This window comes from Anolis carolinensis, chromosome 6 (genome assembly GCF_035594765.1).
Source record: "Anolis carolinensis isolate JA03-04 chromosome 6, rAnoCar3.1.pri, whole genome shotgun sequence".
Taxonomy (NCBI): Eukaryota; Metazoa; Chordata; class Lepidosauria; order Squamata; family Dactyloidae; genus Anolis; species Anolis carolinensis.
This window is the reverse complement of record NC_085846.1, coordinates 49629506-49653085: the sequence shown is the minus strand read 5'-3', so window position 1 is coordinate 49653085 and position 23580 is coordinate 49629506. Positions and strand designations below refer to the sequence as shown.

The 23580-nt window shown below is 38.8% G+C and overlaps 1 protein-coding gene across 12 annotated transcripts in view; it reads left to right on the top strand.

The window, feature by feature from the left end:
- ikzf1 (IKAROS family zinc finger 1) overlaps window positions 1-23580 on the top strand; it is a 107577-nt gene that overhangs the window by 70409 nt on the left and 13588 nt on the right. For 5 of the 12 annotated variants that reach the window (XM_008112935.2, XM_003222231.3, XM_008112931.2 and 2 more), the window contains 3 exons: window positions 92-259; window positions 9512-9637; window positions 14691-14825. In XM_008112935.2, the coding sequence (XP_008111142.2) occupies window positions 92-259; window positions 9512-9637; window positions 14691-14825 (429 nt within the window). The remainder of the gene's footprint in view (window positions 1-91; window positions 260-9511; window positions 9638-14690; window positions 14826-23580) is intronic. The other 7 variants (XM_008112936.2, XM_062984277.1, XM_008112932.2 and 4 more) reach the window with 3 other exon arrangements.

The window sequence follows — 23580 nt, the reverse complement described above, 5'->3', positions numbered from 1 at the left end:
TCTTGGAAAACAACTTTCTCACTGAATCTTCCTTCTGTTATAATGTAAGAGTTTTGTTCTCACATATTTTTCCCTCTTGTTCTCCCTGTAGGTGAACGTCCCTTCCAGTGTAATCAGTGTGGAGCATCCTTTACTCAAAAAGGCAACCTTCTCCGCCACATAAAGTTACACTCAGGCGAAAAGCCATTCAAGTGTCACCTGTGTAACTATGCTTGTCGCCGTAGAGATGCTCTCACAGGTCACCTGAGGACCCATTCTGGTAGGTGTCCACATTAGGAAATAGTAGAAGTGTCCAGGTCAGAAGTCAAGTGCCAAATCTGATTCAGAAAGAGATCTTCTAAATTCATTTAGCCATGTTTTGATGGTTGATGACTTTCTAAATAAAATCTAAATAAAAATAATCAAAATATTGTATTTCTCCAAATCTAAAGTGCTATCAAATGTAAGATACACACTCATTTTTGAAGCTTTAATTTTAGGAAAAAATAATTTTCTTAAGGTTCTTAGAATATTTTTTTTTAATTTTCCATTAGTGGAGGAGGAAGAGGAGGAAGGGAAAGGACCCCAGACCCAATAGTTCTACCAGTCCCCACCATTTTGTCCTCAGCCTCAACCTTAGCCTGTCTGGCTGAGCTAAGTGCCACCTCCTGCTTCTGCTGACTCTCCAACAGGCCCATAGACTTAGTGAAAAAGACTCATGCAAACAAGATGACTTATGAGTGTGAAGAAATCCAGGACTTCTCTTGTGTCTGCAAGTCTTTTTTACTAAGTCTATGGGCCTGTTGGATATGTTCTGTTTGAAGATATTGGTAGTAGCTGGAGAGGGATGTTTATCTGCTGTTCCTTTTTCTCTTTTTTCTATTCACACACACTCAGTAAAGAATTCTGAAGGCAGGTATTGTTTACTTCCATTTTATAGGCAAGAACACATACTGTAGCTACAGTAAGATTGACTAGATTAGAATCCCACTATTTCCCAGCTCAAGCTTTATTGCACTTTACTGAAGACATACTTCTGCAAAAGTCTAGTGCTTCTTCATCCCCTCTTCACCCTTCTCAAAATGCCAATGGTAAAAAATAATCAAACTCTCCAGGTAAACAACGGATCAGGAGGCAGGCGTAAAAAGAGTAAACAGGAGCTTTTTTCTTAGAGACTTTGTTAACTACCTGCAGTGGCGCAGTGGGTTAAACAGCTGAGCTGCTGAACTTGCTGACCGAAAGGTTGGGGGTTCAAATTTGGGGAGCGGGGTGAGCTCCTGCTGTTAACCCCAGCTTCTGCCAACCTAGCAGTTCAAAAACATACAAATGTGAGTAGATCAATAGGTACCCCTCCGGCGGGAAGGTAACGGCGCTCCATGCAGTTATGCAGGCTACATGACCTTGGAGGTGTCTATGGATAATGCCGTCCCTTCGGCTTAGAAATGGAGATGAGCACCAATCCTCAGAGTCGGACACAACTAGACTTAATGTCAAGGGAAAACCTTTACCTAAAAAGGAGCTTTTTTCTCAGAGGCTTTGTTAACTGAGCTATAACTGTACTTGGCTGGAGGCTATGTAACATTTGCCTGGTAGCCAGGGGATTCCTAGAATATATATTTCAAGAGGAGTAGCATTGACACATTTACTATTAAGAACTCTTTCATCATGAAAAGTCCATGTAAATACATCTATATCCTATCTCACAGATTGTTGTGTCAAGCCCCTATTTTTTTTTCAAACAAATTAGGAAACTGTTTGGATTTAAGTGTGTATCATTTTTTGTTTTAATTTGTATTGAACTAAACCCTTGTACTCAATTTTGACCATACTGATCCACACTTTCTGGAAAAGACAGCAGTCATTAATCTGATATGTTGATAATAGAGTGACAGGCCCCATCTACACCAGCATATAATGAAGTTTGGAAACTGCATTATATGGTCAATGTAGAACCATATAATGCAGTTCAATGCAGATAGACTGCATTATATGAGTTTTAAGCTGCATTATATGGCAGTATAAATGGGGCCTTAGAGATCTCTCATTTGTGGAGTCTTCATAAGCCGAAGTCAACTTGATGGCAGATGGAATCATAGAATTATAGAATTGGAAACGGCCACATGGGTCATCTAGCCCAATACCCTAATAATAGCAAAATAGTGGGGTTGCATTTCTTCATGACTCATGCGTTAAGAATGAAAATATGAGTGTCCATTGCCTGCTTCAGGAAAAAAAATAGATTCAAGGGGTACATCTGCTTGATTTAGGCAGCTTCTTTGCAGACACATAATGTGACTCAGAACTTGCATGAAAAATTACCATTCCAACCCACATATTGGTGCCCTGAGCCACCTTGGCAGCAGGACACTGGCCTGACAGCCCCGCTACCACTGGGCATGGGCCTAATTTCCACCCTCCTTGCCACCCCTTTTTTGCCCACAAGAAAGAATGAAATGCACTCATTTTCTGCAGCTCTTCTTCCTGGTTCCATGCCATGTGATTAGCAAAGGAACTTGTGAGGAAGAAGCCGTCCACTTCTCCCAAACTTGTTTGCCAGTCACATGGCACAGAATGAAAAAGAAGAGCTGCAGAAATTTATTCCTTGTAGATAAAAAAGGGGGCGGGAGAGGGCAGGAAGGGACAGACACCCCATGTCTCCAGGTCACTATTGCCCAGGTTAAATCAGATCAGCCTATGTGCATTTCATAGATGTCCAAAGGCTGATTCAACCCCAAAGGAAGACACCTTCCTTTGTGCTTTGCTACTCTGTTGCTGAATACGCATGCCCAGTATGGAATACATCTCACCACGTTAAAACAGTGGATGTGGCTCTTAATGAGACATGCTGCATTATCACAGGATGTCTACACCCAACACTGCTGGAGAAATTATACTGTTTAGCCGGTTTTGCACCACCTGACATCTGTTGGGAAGTAGCAGCCAGCAATGAAAGAAACAAGACATTTTTAAAATAAATTTTATTTGCTACATCCCGACGATTAACAAACTTTTGCCATACAGGACTTAGTTCAGTATACATTATTCTAGAAGTAAATATTCCTTAAATGACATTTTAAACGTTCCATAGATATGTATCACCCACCACCCCTGCCCTCCCCCCATTCCCCCCACCCCCCTAGAACAGCAATTCTAAATATTGTCATTGCATCAGTTTAACCATGTGGAAAGCCTGGTTCAAGGTGCTGTATCTGTCATCTCCATCTATTTTGTCAATTAGCACGGACCATTTCCTGAACCAGTCCTGTTCTTTTTGGCTATTTGTTTATTTGTTTTTCCTTTGATTAATGAAGTCATTAATTATATATTCTGATATATAAGCCCACCAAGTTTATAAATCCCATTTTGTATCATTGCTCCATCATCGGGCTATCGTGGCTTGTATTGTGGCTGTCATATATTTTAGGATCTCTGTCCAATCATTATTATCTTCCTTTGCTTTTATTGTGAGGGACATAAATCTGGCTTTATCCCACAGTAATTCTTTCCCTATTATTTCTTGCATTACTTTTCTTATTTTATTATAATAGTTCTGAATTTTTCTACAATCCCACCACATATGGGAGAATGAACCTATTCCCCCACAGATGTGCCAACACTTGTTTGAAGTTTTTCCCGTTATGTGTGCTAATTGGAGGGGGTTCTGTACCATTTAGAGATTATTTTCCTTTGGGTTTCTTTGATCCTTATGTGTTTAATTTTATGAATATTGTCAATCTAAGACTCAATTAATTTCTCAGTAAAATTTTTCTTTTGTTTCCAATTCTCTATAAAGGTTATTTTTGTGTTATAAGTTAAGATAATTAGTTCCTCATACAGTAGCCCAGTCATTCCTTTATCTATTTCTACTTTTCTTTTAATTATTCTATCCAGTGTGGTTTCTGCTGCTTCTCTTCTTTTCATGGCCTGAGCTTTACTGGGCAGGCCTAACCATACTATCCAGTTCCCTTGACCACATGTGTCTTTTATTTTATCCCATTTAATTATTTTTCCATTGGGTTGCATGAGGTCCCCTATCCTTTTGATACCATTTTTTATTCAGTGCCCTAATTAGATTCCTGAATGTCTTGTCCTTATTTTCCAATGTTTCTAATGGGAAATTGTCAATTTTATTTATTTTTAATTTAATTTGTCATTTTGTCCAGATTAACAACATTGATAAGCAGGGACCTACTTTTAAGTTCTTTAAGTCTTTTCTGTCCATTCTCTCTCCCATAGATGTTCCCTTTTGCCAACTATTTGCTTCCTTTTCTATTTGCACCCATTTTTTTTTACCCTTCCAATTCAAATTCTAATAACCTCACTAACTGACTTGCCTCATAATATGTTCCCAAAGGGGGAACCCCCCATCTATCTACCCATTTCTTGTTTACTATAATATAGGAAGTTGGCAATTCTGTTTTTGTTTCCTCCCACTATCCATTTTTTGATAGAGTTATCCCAGTTCTTCAGCAAATTGTTAGGAATATTCACTGGGAGGGTTTGGAACAAAAATAAGAATTTGGGCAAAATCTTCATCTTGTAAAATTTTAACCTTGTGGATATATCTAGAAATTTATTCCCCCATGTGTTAATTTGCTTACTTATATTTTTCCATAGATGATTATAGTTCATTGGTATGATATTCTTGACATTTTTTTGGTATATCTGCTCCCAGGTATTTCATCTTCTTTTTTCCCAATTTAACTCCCATGATGTTTTGTACCTTCTTGAGTTCTTCTCATGTTAGATTTTTATGTAATATCTCTGATTTTCCTAAATTAATTGTGAGGCCCTAAGTTTTTCCAAAGTCCTTGACTGTTTTAACTAATGATTGTAATGACTCCTCCGCCTCCCCTAAAATTATCATAACATCGTCAGTGTATAGATTAATCTTGATGTCTTCCTTGACCAACTTATATCCCTTAATGATTGGGTTGTTCCTTACTAAATTTGGTAAGGGTTCAATGGCCAGTGAAAATAGGGCTGGAGAGAGGGGGCATCCCTGTTTGGTTCCCCTGTTGATATTTATTTCTCTAGTTTGTACCCCATTTACTGAGATGGTTGCTTTGTTTCCACTATATAGTTCTTTTATTACCTTACACACTTTCCTCCCATATTACTTTCCTCACAGAGTCTGTTTAAATATTTGTGATCAAATGAGTCGAATGCTTTACAAAAGTTCAATTTTGATATGAGTACTTTAGATCTTTTTTTCCCTATGGCATGGTTCAAAATGTTCAAAATATTCCTTATAGGGTCTGCTAATTTCCTGTTTTTCGCAAATCTGTATTGGTCTTCGTGAATTATATCTGGTATTATATCTTTCAGTCTGTTTGCTAATATTTTAGTAAATATGTTGTAGTCCACGTTGCATAGGGATATTGGTCTATAAGAGTTAGGATTTGTTTCATCCTTATTAGGTTTTAAAATTGTGAGAATTTCAGAGAATTTCCAGGAATTTGGTACTTTTTGCCTCTCTATTATTTCATTAAACAATGTAAATGGGTTGGGAGTAATTTCCTCTTTGAATATTTTATAAAAGTTTGTTGTGAAGCCATCTGGCCCATGTGATCAGTTTGCTTTTAGGCTTTTTCAATTTCTGATTTAGTTGTTGTGCTATTTAGATTGGATTTTGACTGTGAATTTATGATTTTTTTTCAAGAGGCCAGCTTGTTTGATTAAATCTTTACCTTCGTAAAGTTTTTCATAGTAACTAGCCATAATCTCCCTGATTTCCTTATCTAATGATCTCAGATGTCTTCTATCATCTTTCAGCTTAAGTATTCTGTTTCTAGCTTGTTTTGATTTTAGAACTCTAGCCAGTCTTTTCAAGTTATTAATTTAATTAATTTGATAATCATTTTTAACCCATAGGTATTTTTGTGGTCTCTATTTTGTCTAAATTCTCCAGCTGCTGTTTTTTCTCTTTCCAGCTTGTCTTATTTTTGACTGATTGATTCTTTTGGAAATGTATTAATGCATCCTCTACCTCTGATCTTATTTTCTCAAATGTATACTTTTCTTTTCTATTGATTCCTATTTCCAATGAGATACAACTTCCCCTTATGGTTGCTTTAAAAGCGTCCCATAAAGTCTCTTCTTTTATTTGTGGTTGTCTGTTAAATGGAAAGAATTCTTGAATCTGCTGTTCAATGACCTGTTAATCCTTTTCATTAAAGGTTACCTTTAGGTTAAATATCCATTTCCTTGGGGGCTTCCTTACTGGGTTTCCTAATTTTAACAGGAGGGGAGTGTGATCTCCTGGCCAGTGGTTCTCCACTTTAATCTCCTTTATTAGTCGTATATTACTCATTCCTTCTATGAAGTAGTCTATTACAGTAATTTTTGCATGCCTGTGCGAGTAAAAGGTAGGGCTTGTTCCCTCCTCTCCTATTCTATTGTGTGCTTCTATGAGGTTCCATTTTTTGAAGTTGATTTTACATTCAAGCCTTGCTGGGTTCGACCATGTTGTTTGTTTGTTTGTTCATAGATTTTGTTTGTTCATATAATCATAACCCTATGATTATATCTACTTTTGCTTGTTTTTCAATTTTGGCACAATACTTTTGTATAAATCCTAACTGATTTTATTAGGGGCGTATATACTGACTCTAGTGATCTCATTGTTTAATTTTCCCCTTGTCACGAATCGTCCTTCCTTATCTACTATATTTTCTCTAAATCAAATCTATGTATGTCCTATATTAATATTGCCATTCCTCGCGACTTATTTGACCCCCAGGATTCATATTGTAATTCTCATCTTTTTAGGTTCAACAATTTTGTTCTGTCCTGTCTTTTGTGGGTTTCCTGAAGTAATGTAATACTTGAATGGCTCAGGTATTTTGTATTGTTTTTAATTTGTTTTTAACTGCTTATGTTTTATTCTTTTGTATTGTTGTGAATTGGCATCAAATTCTGCCAGTTTTGTAAGCCGCCCTGAGTCCCTTCGGGTGAGAAGGGCGGGATAGAAATGATGGAAATAAATAAATAAATAAATAAGCATATGACAACTTGCTCTTCCAATAGCAACCTGGCAATTTTTTTATCTTTTTACAGGAGACGAAAATCCGTTCACAATAATCGATAGAACAATTATTTCATCCCCATTGATCCAATGCGTACTTTTCCCACCATTTCCCCAGGTCTCTTCCACTATTTCAATCTGGTTTATAGCTGTTCCTAATCCCTGACCATAGCTTCCCCCTTTCTGGAACCCTAGCCCCCTCCTTGGTGGCAGGGCTGCTCGGAAGGATCTTCTCACACCCATCCAGAGTATCATGAGGCAGAGTCCCCTGCTGCAACTTCCCCCTACCATGTATTGCCCCTTAACCTATATAACACCCACTTATTCTATACATTCTATACCTTCCACCCCATAACTTAGACACAACTATTCCTTCGAATTCTGACCTCCATACTTCCTGCTCTTACTCTGTTACCTTCCCCCCACCTTTATCTTTTCCATATTAAATATCAAGTTCTAAATGCCCTTTTACTTTCCCTGAAAGAAGCTTCAGCCTTCTCTTTCCAGGTCAATCAAATAATTAACAAAACAGTCTCTAGATTTTCATAATAATCATTATTATGTGTGCACCTTAATTTTGATACCCTTTTGCAATTTTTTGTTGCAGACAGTACTTTCTTCTTTGATATTAATCAGTCTTAAATATCTTAAATATCTTACAATGTATTAGGAGTTCTAACATTTATAACTGTTAGTTTAACATAATTTTTTAAAATCTTGTTCAGACTATATGTGCCATAACTCGTCACACTATTTGTAGTCCCTTCTTGTTCGAGGCCTGTATGAGAATACATGTTGTTTCACAGTTTTTTTTTCTTACATCCCTTCTTTTTTTTAAAAAAAAAAAAAGTTCTGTCCTCAAGTGTGATTCAGGTCTTTCTTCATCTTCCTCAGTTGTTGCAGCAGTCCCGGCAGCTGATTCTGTTTCAGCAGAGTGTCTATCAGGTGAAGGATAAGTTAAGTTCAACTCCCTTAGCATCTTGATTCCCTCTTGTGGAGTTCTCGCAGTAATTTTTTTTCCTCCTTTGTAGATAACAATAGTTGCAGGAAAGTCCCAGGTGTACTTAATCTTCTCTGTTCTGAGTCTGTCTGTGACAGTCTTGAAGGAAGCTCTTTCATCTCTGGTTGATTTTGCCAAGACCTGAAAGACTGTCACCTTATTTCCATTATATTTTAAGTCCTGAACTTTCCTCAGGGATTTGTAGACTTTTAGGCAGATAGACTCTCAGGCAAAAGCAATTATCACTGTCCTTGGTCTTTGTTTTTTCTGAGTTTTATCTTTTTAACATATGAAGGGATTCTGTGTGCATGCTCAATATCATCTTCTGTAGCTGGCACCCCAAATTCCTTCCACCATTTACTCAAGGATGTGATCAAATCTTTATCACTTAAGTACTCTGGAATGCCTAATAAACAGATGTTCCTATGCCTCTGGTGATTTTCCAGATCTACTACTTTCTGATTCAAGAAGTGCACATCTTGTTCTAGGGCTTTTATTTTGACTTCAGACCCTGTCTGCTTCTGGAGTATAAGCTGTACTTGCTCTTTAGTGTCTTTGACCTCAAGAGCAAGATGTTCCATTGAGTTTTGCAGCCCTTGAATCATTTCCATCAATTTATCCAGCTTGGGATCAGATAGCCTTATCTCAGGCAACTCCTGGCAGCTCCTGGCAGCAGTGGTCACTTATCTTAGAAAGTGTTCGGGAGTTTGTAAAATAGCTTTAAATGACTCTATTTTTCAGATTTTGGCAGAAAAGTAAGCGAGTTTGTTCTATAGTCTCTTAACTATGCTTCAAGTCTATTTTCAATTCTTTGACCTTGGGTAAGTTATATTGAGCTCACTTTTCCACAGAGAAGCTTTACAGCAGGTCCGGTCAGCAAAAGTACATGCTCCGCCTCCGAAAGAACATTGACATCTCCAGCCCATCCTCTGTTCAGATATCAGCCAGCATGCTAATGACTTAAATCAAGAAAGAGCTTCCTAAAATCCTCAAAGATACTCACAGGAACATCTCAGCAAGCGAGAGTCCGAAAGTGAGATGAGAGACTCCCTCCTGGGCACACAGAAGACTGGACAACTTGGAAGGCACTGAACAGACTGTACTCTGGTACCACGAAGAGGCAGAGCCAATCTTAAGAAATTGGGCTACAAAGTGGAGTCCATGACATGCGAGTGTGGAGAAGAGAAAACCACAGACCACTGTGCAGTCTGAGCCCTGTCACATGCACAGTAGAGGACCTCCTTACAGTGACACCAGAGACACTTGAAGTGGCCTGTTTCTGGTCAAAGGAAATTTAGTATAATGACAAGTTTTTAACTTTGTGGTTTTTTATACATTATAACTGTATTCTCAATTTGCTTCTGACGTAATAAATAAATATCCCATGCCTACCTAAGTGGTCAGTGTAGATAAGCCCTCAGTCATTTGATTCAGTCATATTGAAGATTATGTCACCCCATATTCCGTTTAGCTTGTGTAGTAATTTCAATTTCCATTCCCTGCAGTTGGAAAGCCCCATAAATGCGGATATTGTGGTCGGAGCTATAAGCAGCGCAGTTCTTTGGAAGAACATAAGGAACGCTGCCACAACTATTTGCAGACCATGAACCTCTCAAGCAACCTTTATCCAGGTAAGACTGCAAAGCAGAAAAGCAACATTAAGTGCTAACTTTAATTTGTCTGCAAGGTGTCATTATAAACACAGCTGGCCCAACTCCATGGGCAATCCAGGTGGTCATGTGGGACACCAATATTTTGAGGGTTCCCAGTGTGATGCATGCTGCCAGCATATCTTACAATGCTATAGGGGATGACAGATCAGATCATCATTACATTGAGGCAGGACTCTGGGAGTTATTGTCCAAATACCTGGGGAAACGTAGACTTCAAATATAGTATTTTACCATCTTTCCAATTCATAATGGAGCTGTATTAGATTCTGCTGGCCAAGTGAAGCCCTGTAGCTCCAAAGGGGTGGGTGCATGGGTGACTTCATTGGCAACTGAAGCTTTATCCATCTGTGCCCTCACCCCCATCCCCTTTACAGCTACAGGGCTATACTCAGCTGCCAGCTGGATATTTTTTTCACCATATAATAGTCACACCCCTCTTTTTTGCCATAGAAAGGGATAAAAAGTGACTATTATATAGTGAAATGTGGTATATCATGCAGAAGATGGTTCAAACTTCTGCTCATCCAGAGACTAGAATACAAATCAGTGGATTCCAATTATAAATGATTCCACCCATACAATTAAAAAGACCTTTCCAAAAGTGAGAGTTACCTTTACCTTAGAAAATGGTTGCTGTTCTTTCTTTGACAGTCTTTAAACACAGGTTGAGTGGAGTTGTGGTTCTTTCCCAACTCTATGATTCTTTAATGAAATACCTCAAAATTATCTTGAGAGTCTTCATCCAGTGTACAGGAATTGCCCGTAGATGTATTCTATCCCTTTCCAAACAGAAAGTGCATTGATGTGACTAAAAAAGGCATCTCCTAGAAAGAAGCTAGATAACTGGCTGAAAAAAAGGAGGTGGGAGAGGGGGTCAGTGTTCCTCTACAATTTCACTCCCATCGTTTCCCTCCATATATTAGGCTTATCACTTCTGGTTTTCAATAGAAAAGACATGTGCTGTGATCTAAAGTTTCATGTAACTTTAAAACATATGCTGAACATTGCACGTGCAAGAATCACCCATTGAAGTCAGTACTGGGAAATACTTCGCAAATGCAACTGTTCAACAACTGGCAAGAAATCAGGGTGGCTTCTTACTGTATAGACTTTAGTGGGAACACAAGATGAGAGTAATATTCTCTCTCACACACACATATATACACACACACGTATATGGATCTATCCGCTCAAGATAACAAGGACTAAGCTTTCTGGGTATTTCAATCTACATTACACATGTAAAACTAGCAAATGAAGGAGAAGACTAGAGACTGTATTTTGTTCTTCCTGATATATTGGGTGTCCAGAATGTGTGTGTGTGTGTGTGTGTGTGTTTTTGAGTGCTGTCACAGTTGTTCTAAACATACAGTTTGGCTGTTTTTAAAAGTATTTAAAATTGTCACCAGACATTTTACATCAACTACCTTCTTTTCCAGCAAACAAACAAATTGTGTTCATGCCTGCCTCTAAAAGGCATGTATGTTACTTTCAATTCAGAATGAGGTTATATGAGATGAAATTTAAGGTTATAATTTGTGCAATAAGGTAATTGCCAGCATACCTTTTCAACCGCGTCAGTGCATATTATACACCCTTGTGAAATGAGAAAAAGGAGCCATTCCATATGTATAAAGATGCTTCATTTACTGTCTCTCTGTATGGTGTTTGGGTTATCAGATAACATAAAGTACCATATATGCAAGCAATGATTACACCAAAAAGCTGTCAGAAGGCTTAAGAAACAAACTTAGTCAAGACGTGGTGCCCCTTCCACTTTGACTGACCGGATGGAAATGTATAAATGTGTAAAAAAGATAAGAAGCTCAAATTAAATGGCCTCGGTGCTATTTAAATTCCAAATTATGGCAACAAATTTCAAATACAAAAAAAATGTCTGGAAATGAAACTGCCATTGTCTTTTGGTGGAGGAGGCTAAGGGCACAGTGATCTTAAATCTCCCCACCCACATGCTTGCTCAGAAGCAAACCCCTCTGCATGCAGTGCCATCTGCTATATTCCATCTTCTATATTTAGAGCTTCATCTATACATCCAAGATTATTGAAAGAACTAGCAGAGGTAATTTCAGAACCACTGGCAATAATCTTTGAGAATTCTTGGAGAACAGGAGAAGTCCCAGCAAACTGGAGGAGGGCAAATGTTGTCTCTATCTTCAAGAGGGGGAAAAAGAGAACCCAAACAATTCTGTCCAGTCAGCCTGACATCAATACCAGGAAAGATTCTGGAGCAGATCATTAAGGAGGCAGTCTGCAATCACTTAGAAAGAAATGTTATGATTACCTTTCTAACGTCAACATGGATTTCTAAAAAAAAAAAAAGTCATGCCAGATTAACTGGGAAAGAAGAGACTAGTGGAGTGCTGCAGGATTCAGTCCTGGACAATGACTTAGATCAAGGTTTAGAGGGCATGCATCTTGGAGAGCTGCGTATGTTTAGCCTGCGGAAGAGAAGGTTGAGATGAGACATCATAGCCATGTATAAATATGTGAAATGATGTCACAAGGAAAATGGAGCAAGCTTGTTTTCTGGTACCCTGGAAACTAGAACTCAGAGCAATGGGTTCAAATTTCAGGAAAGGAGATTCCACTTGAACATTAGGAAGAAGTTCCTTACCATAAGAGCTGTTCAGCAGTTGAACTCTCTGCCTCAGAGTGTGATGGAAACTTCTTCTTTGGAAGCTTTTAAACTGAGACTGGATGGCCATATGTTGGGGATGCCTTGATTGTGCTTTTCCTGAATGGTAGGGGGTTGGACTGGATGGCCTATGTGGTCTCTTCCAACTATATGAGTCTGTTAACTGATAGCAGTAGATTCTGTCCATCTGAAAGCATCCTGTTATAGTAACTGCTTTCAGAAATCCAAACACTCGCCCTGTTCTACAGCAAAATCTTATCAGTGAGAAAGATATCCTCCTTTAACACACACCCCTTTGGGCTCCCAGAAACCACTCTAGCACGTTTGTAGTTTTGGAGCCTACAGCTGGGAGATGTACTATGAGTTGTGAGCTCTTAGCCCACTTCATCCAAAATGATCAGATCATATAATACTGTTGTTCCATGGTCCTCAAAGGGAATTTTTAATGCTAATAATCTTTTTTTAATCCATTAAGAACAGCTAGAGGAATATGCCAATTTGTCAGGCTTCTCTGAATATGAACACAGCTATCTGGTTTGTTTGGGTTTTAGTTTCTTTTTGCAATCTCTTTTGATCAGATGGGGTTATTGATATTCAGAACTAGGAGCAAATTTATTCCAAGTGTTTTAGCCCTATTGTGGCAACCAAAATGAGGAGCAGCTTCCTTGGGAACCCATCTGCTTTGGGTTCGTTGTTTTACCCTTAAGCTTTACAATGCCCTGTTTTGAAATTAAACTGATTATTTTCCTACCCTATCACTCAGTTTCCCTCTTTCCGCTTTCTTTTCTAATCATCCTCCCACTATCTCCTTCCCCGTTTTCTTTGGTACAAATAGCTCAAATTCAAAAGGTAAGTCTTATTTATTTTATGGTTAAAAAGAGATATAAATTACTGTTCCTTCCTGCTCAATCCCAAAACGGTAATGGCAGAAGAAAGGACTCAATACTGCACATTTTGGCTCCTCCCTCCATGATGATGTCATTGTTATGTTTACAAGCAAGCAAGGGAGAATTCTAATCACACTTTAAATTGGGTGTTTTTATATGGCAAATTGAAAAAGAAGTCAATTGTCAATCAACTTAGGAAGCGTTGGAAAAAACATAATTTAGAAACATTGAAATACCTAGAACCCATGGTATGAGCTTGCATCATGTGATGGGCTCCATCAGTAGCCATTTCTTAAATGTGTAGAAACACTGATTTTATTGCATGTATCCTTTGTTTCAGAGGAATTCAAGGCAAGAGAAAATAGCCAAGGGAGGAAATTAGCCACAACTGGGCCATCCCCAATGTATGCCACTATTTTAGTTTGCTTTCAATTGGGGAAAAATGGGAGGTTGAGCCTTTGCCCCATACAAATACAATTTTCCTTCATTTCTTTTCTTTTCATACCTTCCATATGTATCATTCCTTAAACTTTGATAGTGTGTTCCTGCATGACGGGATTGTACTGGATGGCCCTTATGTTTTCTTCCAACTTTAGGATTCTGTACATTTTACAATTTTATTTGAAACTCTCAATATTTTCTTTGAAATTCTCAGCATTTTTACATAAACACCTGATGAAAGCATGTTGTTCAGATTCACTGGTATAATAATGTTCTTTGGTAAAAATAGGAAGCAAATGAGGCAGCCCTGACTTACAAATAAACAAATATACTAGCCACTACTTACAAAGAAGCTGGGATGAGCATTGATTTACCACCATTCTTCATCGGGTCAGTGAGAAGTACAAAAAATGGAAAAAAAGAAATGTCATGGAATTTGTATTTATACTAGGAGGATTCAGCAGTACTGTATTCCTTAATCCCGTTTAAGATCGCTATATTGCAAAACTGAACAGAGAAATATACTGTAAGTGGTTTTCATGGTATTGGTCACAGATATGTAGCATTATGTATATGCCACTAGCTAATCATGGTAAACAAAGAAACTATGCCCTTTGCAAAAACATTATCTCTGTGGAAATAATTTGAAGAAGAATGATATTACAATGTGAAGGAGGGGGATAAAATGTATTTGTTAATCGCCTCTCTAGGCAGGGTAAAGCATAGTTAAACAGCCATAAAACACAATGCCATTGAAATACATGTAAAGTTAAAATTCATAGTTTAAAACTAACTCGGTAGGCCTGCAAGAAAAGATATTCCTGCCAGGACTAACAATAGATTTATGCCAAAAAAGTTTAAACTGCACTATGCCCTTTGGGGGGGGGGGGGGGGGCTAATGCTGGATGCTCCATTCTGCTCCCCTTTTTGTACCTTTTCGCCTATATTGCTTGTCTATAGATTCTATCTCTGTAAAGTGGGGAAGTATGTGTCTCTAAGACATTGGGTCTTCTTTAACTTTTTTCAGTCATGAAAGAGGAAACTAACCAGAATGAAATGGCTGAAGACCTGTGCAAGTTGGGTTCAGAGCGATCCCTTATACTGGACAGACTAGCAAGTAATGTCACCAAACGTAAGAGTTCTATGCCTCAGAAATTTGTTGGTAAGAGTTAAATGTTTGCTGCCTCTTTATGTGCTTGGATTTTTCAATTTTCTTCATTGCCAGCAAGGGCAGAGAAATTGACCAAGAATTTCAGCTTCTAAGCTGTTCTAGTTCCTTTCAGTTCAGAAAGATCTATTATTTTGTATCACTTGCAGTGTAAGAATTTTTTGCCAGGTGCTTTTTATCTCAGCATGATAAAGTACTCAAAATAAATATATCTAAGGAACATGAATCCCACTACATCAACCATAGAACACATTTTCCTACTGCCACCCTTTTATTGAAAACATTCATGGTGGTTACAAGTGACTCCCTGGTGGTTTTCTGTTCTGTCAGGTGTATATATGCTCCGTTTCAACACTGCTGTAGTGTCTGGTGCTTCTAAATCATTTAGTGGATTATCCAGTACTCCTCTACCAGATTATTTTCCCCCTTTTCTTTCCATTTCCCTAAAGGGGGAACCCTTATTGTTCCTTCTCCTTGGCGTCACATTATCATAACTGGTGCTTTAAAAAACTCTTTAAGTGTTGAAAAAGCTCAGTCCTTGCAGCCAGAATATATAAAGTATATGTGTGTATGTGTGTGTGTGTGTGTGTGTGTGTGTGTGTGTGTATATATATATATATATATATATATATATATATATATATATATACACGCACACACACACACACACACACACACACACATATATATATATATACATACATACATACACACACACACACACATACAGTAGAGTCTCACTTATCCAAGCTAAACGGGCCGGCAGAGGCTTGGATAAGCGAATATCTTGGATAATAAGGAGAGATTAAGGAAAAGCATATTAAACATCAAAATAGGTTATGATTTTACTAATTAAGCACCAAAACATCATGTTATACAACAAATTTGCCAGAAAAAGTAGTTCAATACACAGTAATGTTATGTTGTAATTTACGAATTTAGCACCAAAATATCACGATATATTGAAAACATTGACTACAAAAATGGCTTGGATAATCCAGAGGCTTGGATAAGTGAGACTCTACTGTATATATATGTAACATTATTTAGGATTAGATTTAGCAGTGGTGATTCCTAAATACTTGTTATTGCAGTAGCCCAGATTTGAATGTTAGGGAAGAGGGTTGCTGTGATTTGTCCTTTTTTATAGTGTATATAAAAATAAATCAGACAGTAAAAAAAAAAAAAACAGAAAAAAATACAACAGAATAAGCAAGTTTACAAAATGGCATACAGTCAGCACTCGTTAAACATGTGAAAAATCAAATTTGGCTGTACAGTTATTATACCTTAGAATCATACAATCATAGAATAATAGAGTTGGAAGAGACCTCATTCAAAGCACCACCAACAGATGGCCATCCAGCCTCTGCTTAAAAGCCTCCATAGAAGGAGCCTCCATCACACTCCAGGGAACAGCTGTCACAGTGAGGAAGTTTTTCCTAATTTTCAGGTGGAATCTCCTTTTCTGTAGTTTGAAGCCATTGTTCCGCGTCCTAGTCTGCAGGGCAGCAGAAAACAAGCCTGCTCCCTCCTCCCTATGACTTCCCCTCACATATTTGTACATGGCTATCATGTCTCCTCTCAGCCTTCTCTTCTGCAGGCTAAACACGCCCAGCTCTTTCAGCCACTGCTCATACAGCTTGTTCTCCAGACCCTTAGTCATTTTAGTCGCACTACTCTGGATGCTTTCCAGCTTGTCAACATCTCCCTTCAATTGCGGTGCCCAGAATTGGACACAGTATTCCAGGTGTGGTCTGACCAAGGCAGAATAGAGGGGGAGCATGACTTCCCTGGATCTAGACGCTATTCCCCTATTGATGCAGGCCAAAATCCCATTGGCTTTTTTAGCTGCCGCATCACATTGTTGGCTCATGTTTAACTTGTTGTCCACGAGGACTCCCAAGATCTTTTTCACATGTACTACTGTCGAGTCAGGCGTCCCCCATTCTGTATCTTTGCATTCCATTTTTTCTGCCAAAATGTTGTATCTTGCATTTGCCCTGTTGAACTTCATTTTGTTAGTTTCAGCCCATCTCTCTAGTCTGTTAAGATCGTTTTGAATTCTGCTCCTGTCTTCTGGAGTGTTAGCTATCCCTCCCAGTTTGGTGTCATCTGCAAACTTGATGATCGTAGCTTCTAACCCTTCATCTAAGTCGTTAATAAAAATGTTGAACAGAACCGGGCCCAGGACGGAACCTTGCGGCACTCCACTCGTGACTTCTTTCCAAGATGAAGAAGACACATTGTTGAGCACCCTTTGGGTTCGTTTGCTTAGCCAATTACAGATCCACCTAACTGTAGTTTTGTCTAGGCCACATTTTACTAGTTTGTTTGCCAGAAGGTCGTGAGGGACTTTGTCAAAGGCCTTACTGAAATCCAGGTACGCTACTTCCACGGTGTTCCCTGTATCAACCCAGTTTGTAAACTATCGAAAAAAGAGATCAGATTAGGCTGGCATAATTTGTTTTTGGTAAATCCGTGTTGACTATTAGCGATGATCACATTTTTTCTAAGTGTTTGCAGACCACTTCCTTAATGATCTTTTCCAGAATCTTGCCTGGTATTGACGTGAGGCTGACCGGACGGTAATTGTTTGGGTCGTCCTTTTTTCCCTTCTTGAAGATAGGGACCACATTCGCTGGGACTTCTCCCATTCTCCAAGAATCTCAAAGATGATTGCCAGTGGTTCCGAAATAACTTCCGCTAGTTCCTTCAATATTCTTGGATGTATTTGATCTGGCCCTGGGGACTTGAATTCATTTAGAGCAGCCAGGTGTTCCTGGACAACTTGTTTCCCTATTTGGGGTTGGATTTCCATCCATTCCATGTTGCTGAGGTTGAAGATGGCTTTCTTTTTGTGTTAAAACCGAAGCAAAGAAGGCATCAAGTAGTTCTGCCTTGTCCCTGTCTCTTGTCACCATCACCCCATCTTCTCCTCGCAGAGGCCCTATTGCCTCCTTGTTCTTCCTTTTTCTACTTTAACAGTTCTTATCCCTCTAATCCCACACCCGTGAACCCAACCCCCAGGACCTCCAATACCCCTCAATATGGATCACATAACTAACCAGCAACTACCCATATATCTTCTTTCACTAAATCCCCTTTATGGCAATCTTCAAATCTACCTTTGTCTTCTTTTTCCAGGTACCCAAGTGCCAGCCTCCATTTGTTCACGAATTCTTCATTATTTCCTCTTCTGCTACTATTTGTCAGCTTGGCCATTTGGATAAAATCTACTAGTTTATCTCTCCAATTTTTCACAGTTAACTCTCCCCCCTTCCATGTTTTAGCTATTATTAGTCTCCCAGCAACAAAGCAGTATTGACAAATGTCTTCATCATCTGAGCTAATACATCTTCTTAATAGTCCTAGTAGGCACATTTCTGGGTTTTTCTTGACCTTTTGATTATCATATTGTTTGTTTGTTTCACTGCTTTTTCCCAGAATTCTTGAATTATATTACAGATCCACCATACGTGGAAATAAGATCCCTTCACCTCTTACATCTCCAGCAAGTCCCTTGTCCTGTTTTTCTATTTTGGCCAGTAGCTCTGGAGTTATGTAGGTTCTATAAAACATTTTAAACATATTTTCTCTAATTGAACCAGCCACTGAAAATTTAAACTGCTTTTTCCAAAGATGTTCTCAATCTTCCAAATCAATTATTTCTACCTAAATCTTTGACCCACGTAATCATAGCAGTTTTTATCTGGTTGTCTATTAAGTTGTATTCTAAAATATACTTATAGAGCCTGGAGATTAGGCCTTAGTTGCCCTTCTTGAAGATACAATTCTAACTCCAATTCTTTTAGAGGCAAATCCTACTTATGCATCCTTCCTAAATCTGCCATGCAGTAACTAAACCATTCTTTTTCCCCAGATTGTTCTCTATCTTTAAGTGTCCATTGCCCTTTCTCTTTGACCAAATATTCCTTGTATGTGCCAGATTCAGTGTGTGTAGCCAGTCTCTGGACTACTTCCAGTGGGCGTAGCCATAAGGTTTTTTTTTTTTTGCTCTATCTCCTTCTTGTACCTTTTCCATATTGCTAAAGGCTGGCTCTTATTATATGTCCATTAAATTCTTTATTCACCCTATCTTTTTCATCCCATAGATAGGCATGCCATCTATATGTTAAATTATAGCCCTTTAACTTAAGCAACTCCATATTGTCCAATTTAATCCAATCCTTTAAATCCTTTAAATCCTTTAAATTTACGGCTTCATAGTAGTATCTGAGATCTGGCAGTGCCAAGCCTGCTCTGTCTTTCCCAACAATAAGGTTCCTGTAGGCAGTTCTAGCTTTTTTGTCTTTCCATACAAATTTGACCAGATTTCTCCTCCATTTTTCAAACACTTTTACCCCCTTAATAATTGGTGAATTTTGAAACAGGAACATTTTGGGTAATACCATCATTTTTATTAGTTAGCCATAGTCCATGATATTTTACTTTGTCACTTCCTTACAGTTAGTTAATTTCTCCAATTTAACAATATGGCTTTTAGATAAGTTATTAATTAGAAATATCAATTTCTCCTTATTAATTTTAAAGCCTGACACAATGCTAAATTTGATAATCTCCAACAAAATTTATGTGCTTTTTAAAGGGTTCCTTAAAAAACAGACGAAAACATCTGCATACGCCTTCCCTTTAAATTCATACCCTTTAACTCCCTTAATTTGGCTAGCTTCTCTAATTCTGCTGTTTAGAATTTCTAATATCCAAATAAATAGTAGAGGTGACCAGGGCAGCCTTGTCTTATCCCTTTTTGAATTTCTATAAAATGTAACATTTGGTCATTTATTTTTAATTTGGTCCTCTGTCATGAATAGATTGCTCCTATGGCCTTTCTAAAGTGTTGACTCACTCCAAAATGGTCCAGTACCAAAATGGTCCAGTCCCACCTCACATTAGCAAATACTTTCTCCGCATCTAGGAACAGTAATGCGATCTCTCTGCTTGGGTCTTGTTAAGCGTACTCTATTATATCTATCACCGTTCTCACATTTTAGCTCTGGTGTCTACCTGGGAGGAAGCCTGCTTGATCCCCATGGCTAAAATGGGCTTAATTCTTCTTCTTATAAATCAAATCAGAGAATCCATCTGGACCTGGGGCTTTATTTAATTTTATCTATTACTTTATTCAATTCTTCCCATGTAATTTGTCTGTCCAGGTCTGCTTTCATGCCTTCTGAAAGCTTGGTGACCTTCATATCAGCTAGATATTGGTCTATTGTTTTAATATCCATTGTGTATTTTTGTAGAGGTTTCTATAATAATCTTCAAAAACTTTTTGAATTCTTATGTTTGTAATTCTCTCTCCTTTGTACCTCATCTTGGCTATTAATGGCCTCTTCCTATGATCTTTCACTTGCCACGCCAGGAGCCTTCCAGCAGAGGCAATGAAGTAAATGGCATGGCAGCTGGAACACAAGAGGAGAAGACATGCTCAATTTGAACATGTTAGAATGTATTACTGAGCAGTGTTCTTTTCCATCTCTGTTACACATTGCCAGTGTTGTCCAGCGGAACTGTTTTGCGTAGTGAAGAATTTATAATGGTCCGACCCTGAAAGGGAAGTTGTCATATTTTCAGTGACTGGCTGTTTTAATTGACTCATGTACATTAACCTCCTCTGTTATGACTAGGATTCCACAGTTACTGGTGTTCCATTTATAAAGTTATTCAGAGCACAATCTGAGCAGATGTACAATAGTAGGCAAGCTTCAGTTGCTGAGGCTAAGGATGATATTGAACAACACTTATGCACTCAACCCTTGTGTCTTAGATTTTAGCATCAAATAAGTGCCATGGTAGCCGGTTTCAAAAGGCTGTGCATTTCTCTTTAAGAGATGGGAGAAACACGTTTTAAAGGTTAAGGATGTGAACTGTTCTGGGAATGTGAGCAGACTCATTTCCTTAGTATTATGGTTTTTAAAAAATCCTGCCAGATAAAAGAACTAGAAGAAGTGTGTTTCCTGTCTGTTACTCAGACTGAGAGTAAGAGGGCATCATTAAGATAGTAGTTTAGAGAGATCCAGACTACAGTTTGTGGGGAGGGGGAGGAGGACTTATCAAGATGAAATTGAAGCAGCCCACATTTCTTTTCCCAGCCACCTCAACTCTGTTCCTCCGCAAAACAAAATCTATTTGCCCTTTGGGTGATTTTGTCCCTGTCAGCTATGTTTTAGACAATCTCAAGGTACTCTTACAAGTTAGTATAATCAGTACTTAAATTCTAGAAAAAAAATACCACCCCATCCTACAAATACCTGATGTGTGGATGTATTATGTAATTACTCAGCAGAAAGCAGGTATTTCCTGCATTGCTGACTAAATTAGATGAGAAGGTGAGAAATTCATGACTGAATATGCTACTTTTAAAAATCCCTGATCCCTCTTTCATCACTTTCTGCTAAGATAGAGGAATGATATCAGGTTGAGGTCAGAAACTGGGATCCTTTTATTTTTCTGCACCCAGCGTTTCCATTCAGTGGACTTGCTTTAAAAGTTTACATATTTCCAAAGTTTATGATGCTATTCACAAATAAAAATATGAATATTTTGAAACATCTTTGGAAGATTGCTTTAATGGGAATTTTTAAATGTTTTTCTTTTTTTTAAAAACACAAATGTATGTAGCTATTTCATTCCAATTTCCCCTTCCATCATTTCTTCCTACAATCTGTAGAATCAGGATGAAATGATGAAAACCCAAGTGAAGTCAAGCATGAAAGAATCACAAGACCATAATTGTGAAACTCATTCTGAAATACATCTCTAGTGACCTTACAACAGCTCTCGGTTATACACAGAGATACATACACACAATGTGCACTTATATCCAATTATCTAAGGAAAATGCCAAGGAACCTTTATTGTATAGCTGGATATTGTTGGTTTTGGAAAAAACAGAACTGTCAATGTTCCTCTTTTGGTGCCTTCTTCACCCTAAAAATCTGATTTGGAGGGCTGCAGCAACAAGATGAGGGGAAAACCGTTTCAATTCTTCCACTTATAGAGGCATATAATATTGTCCCTTTGGATCTTAGACAATATAACATGCTACCAAAAATCCAAATGCTAATCACAATTAGAGGAGAGTGATTGCATCATTGAAGTATATGCTAGTGTGGATTTAAGAGGTTTACATGGATTCCATGGTTTTTCTTTGTGTACTCTGTGAATGCACACATATAGAGTACTGCGCCTCCACAGGCTTCAACAGAAAACTTCTCAAGTTTTATTTTACAAGTTTTGGCAGTAACCCTACCCATTCCTCCCAGGGCATAAATAGGTGCTCTGGCCATACGCTCCCCATTTTCCTTTTTTCCACTGCGCAGCTCTCTTTGGAACTTTAGAGAAATGTCAACAACATGCTTCAAGGGCTACCGTCAATGTGCCTCAAAGATCCCGGACTCCAACAGGCACACCAAGTGCCTTTTCTGCCTCGGAGAGGGCCATGTGGTTGGTTCCTGCCACCCTTGCCAAGCTTTTAAAGCTCAGGCTAACAAGAATAGCGCAGTGGGCCTCAAGGCTCTGCTATACCAGCAATCCTTGGTGCCTTCCACTTCAACAGCCCCAGTAGTCCCACCACCTGAGGCTTGCTCAATGGGCTCGAGCACTTTTAAGGGGTTGAAAACACAACTTCCCAAGATAGCCACTCAGTCACAACTACAACCATGCCAACCCATCCTCCAATGGTAAGACCCCCCCCCCCCAACCTCAAGCTCGATGGCATCGATATGGTCTACCAGATCGAACATGGCTACCCTGCCTTTGACCTCATCCATGCAGATAGCATTTAAGCGGGCTCATGAGGAATCCTGGCAAGCCCAATCAGAGGGCTCCACTCTACAGTTGGCCCCACCGACTCCTGGGAAAGCACTCTAGGCCCACCTAGCAGCCTGAACCTGTCACGACCCAGGTTGCAAAGGCACCAATAACCAAACACAGAGGCCAGAATCTAACTAATATCTTTATTGAAGGAATATATAAAGTTAATAAAAGCAAGTATATGAAATAGTCCAAAAGCAGACCTTTCAGGAAAGGTCTAAATTAGTCCAAAAAAGCGATGTCCAATATGAAATATTAAGGTCCAAAGTTGTAATCCAATAACCGAAACACTCACTTTGCCAGGCAAAGTGAGGGGAGATGACAAGTCCTTTAGTCCATAAACTTGAGCAAGGCTAGGAAATAACTTGATACTTGAAACAAGGCTTAAAACGTGGAACAAGGTAACTAGGAACAAGAACAAGGTCCGTGGAATAACTTGGTAAAATCCGTGATACAAGGCAAGGATTGGTCCTGGGCAACAAGGCGAAGTCCGTTGGTAAACAAGGCTGGGAAGCAAGGCGAAGGCTGGAAAGCAGGGCAAGGCTTGAGCAGGAGCGAGGCTTGAATCGGAGCGCGCTGTCCAGACACAACTCGCTCCGTAGGCTGACGAATTGACTCCGCGAAGTTACTACGCGGGTAAAACACCTAAATAGAGTCTAACTTTCCCGCCGAAGCCGTTCTCTGGGAATCAGAACCGAAAGCTAAACTCTGAGACCAGATGTGAGACTCCCCAAAGATTCTCACGAGAAGCAGTCTTAATTGGCCACATTCTTAGCTGCAATCCTCGCACTCCTGCGCGAAGCTGATTCCAAACTTCTCTGTTGTTTACAAAACTCCCGGCGCAAGAACACGGGAGAAGTAGGCTCTGGGGTTGTTTGACATACTTCTGGGAGACAACTTTCTTGCAGGT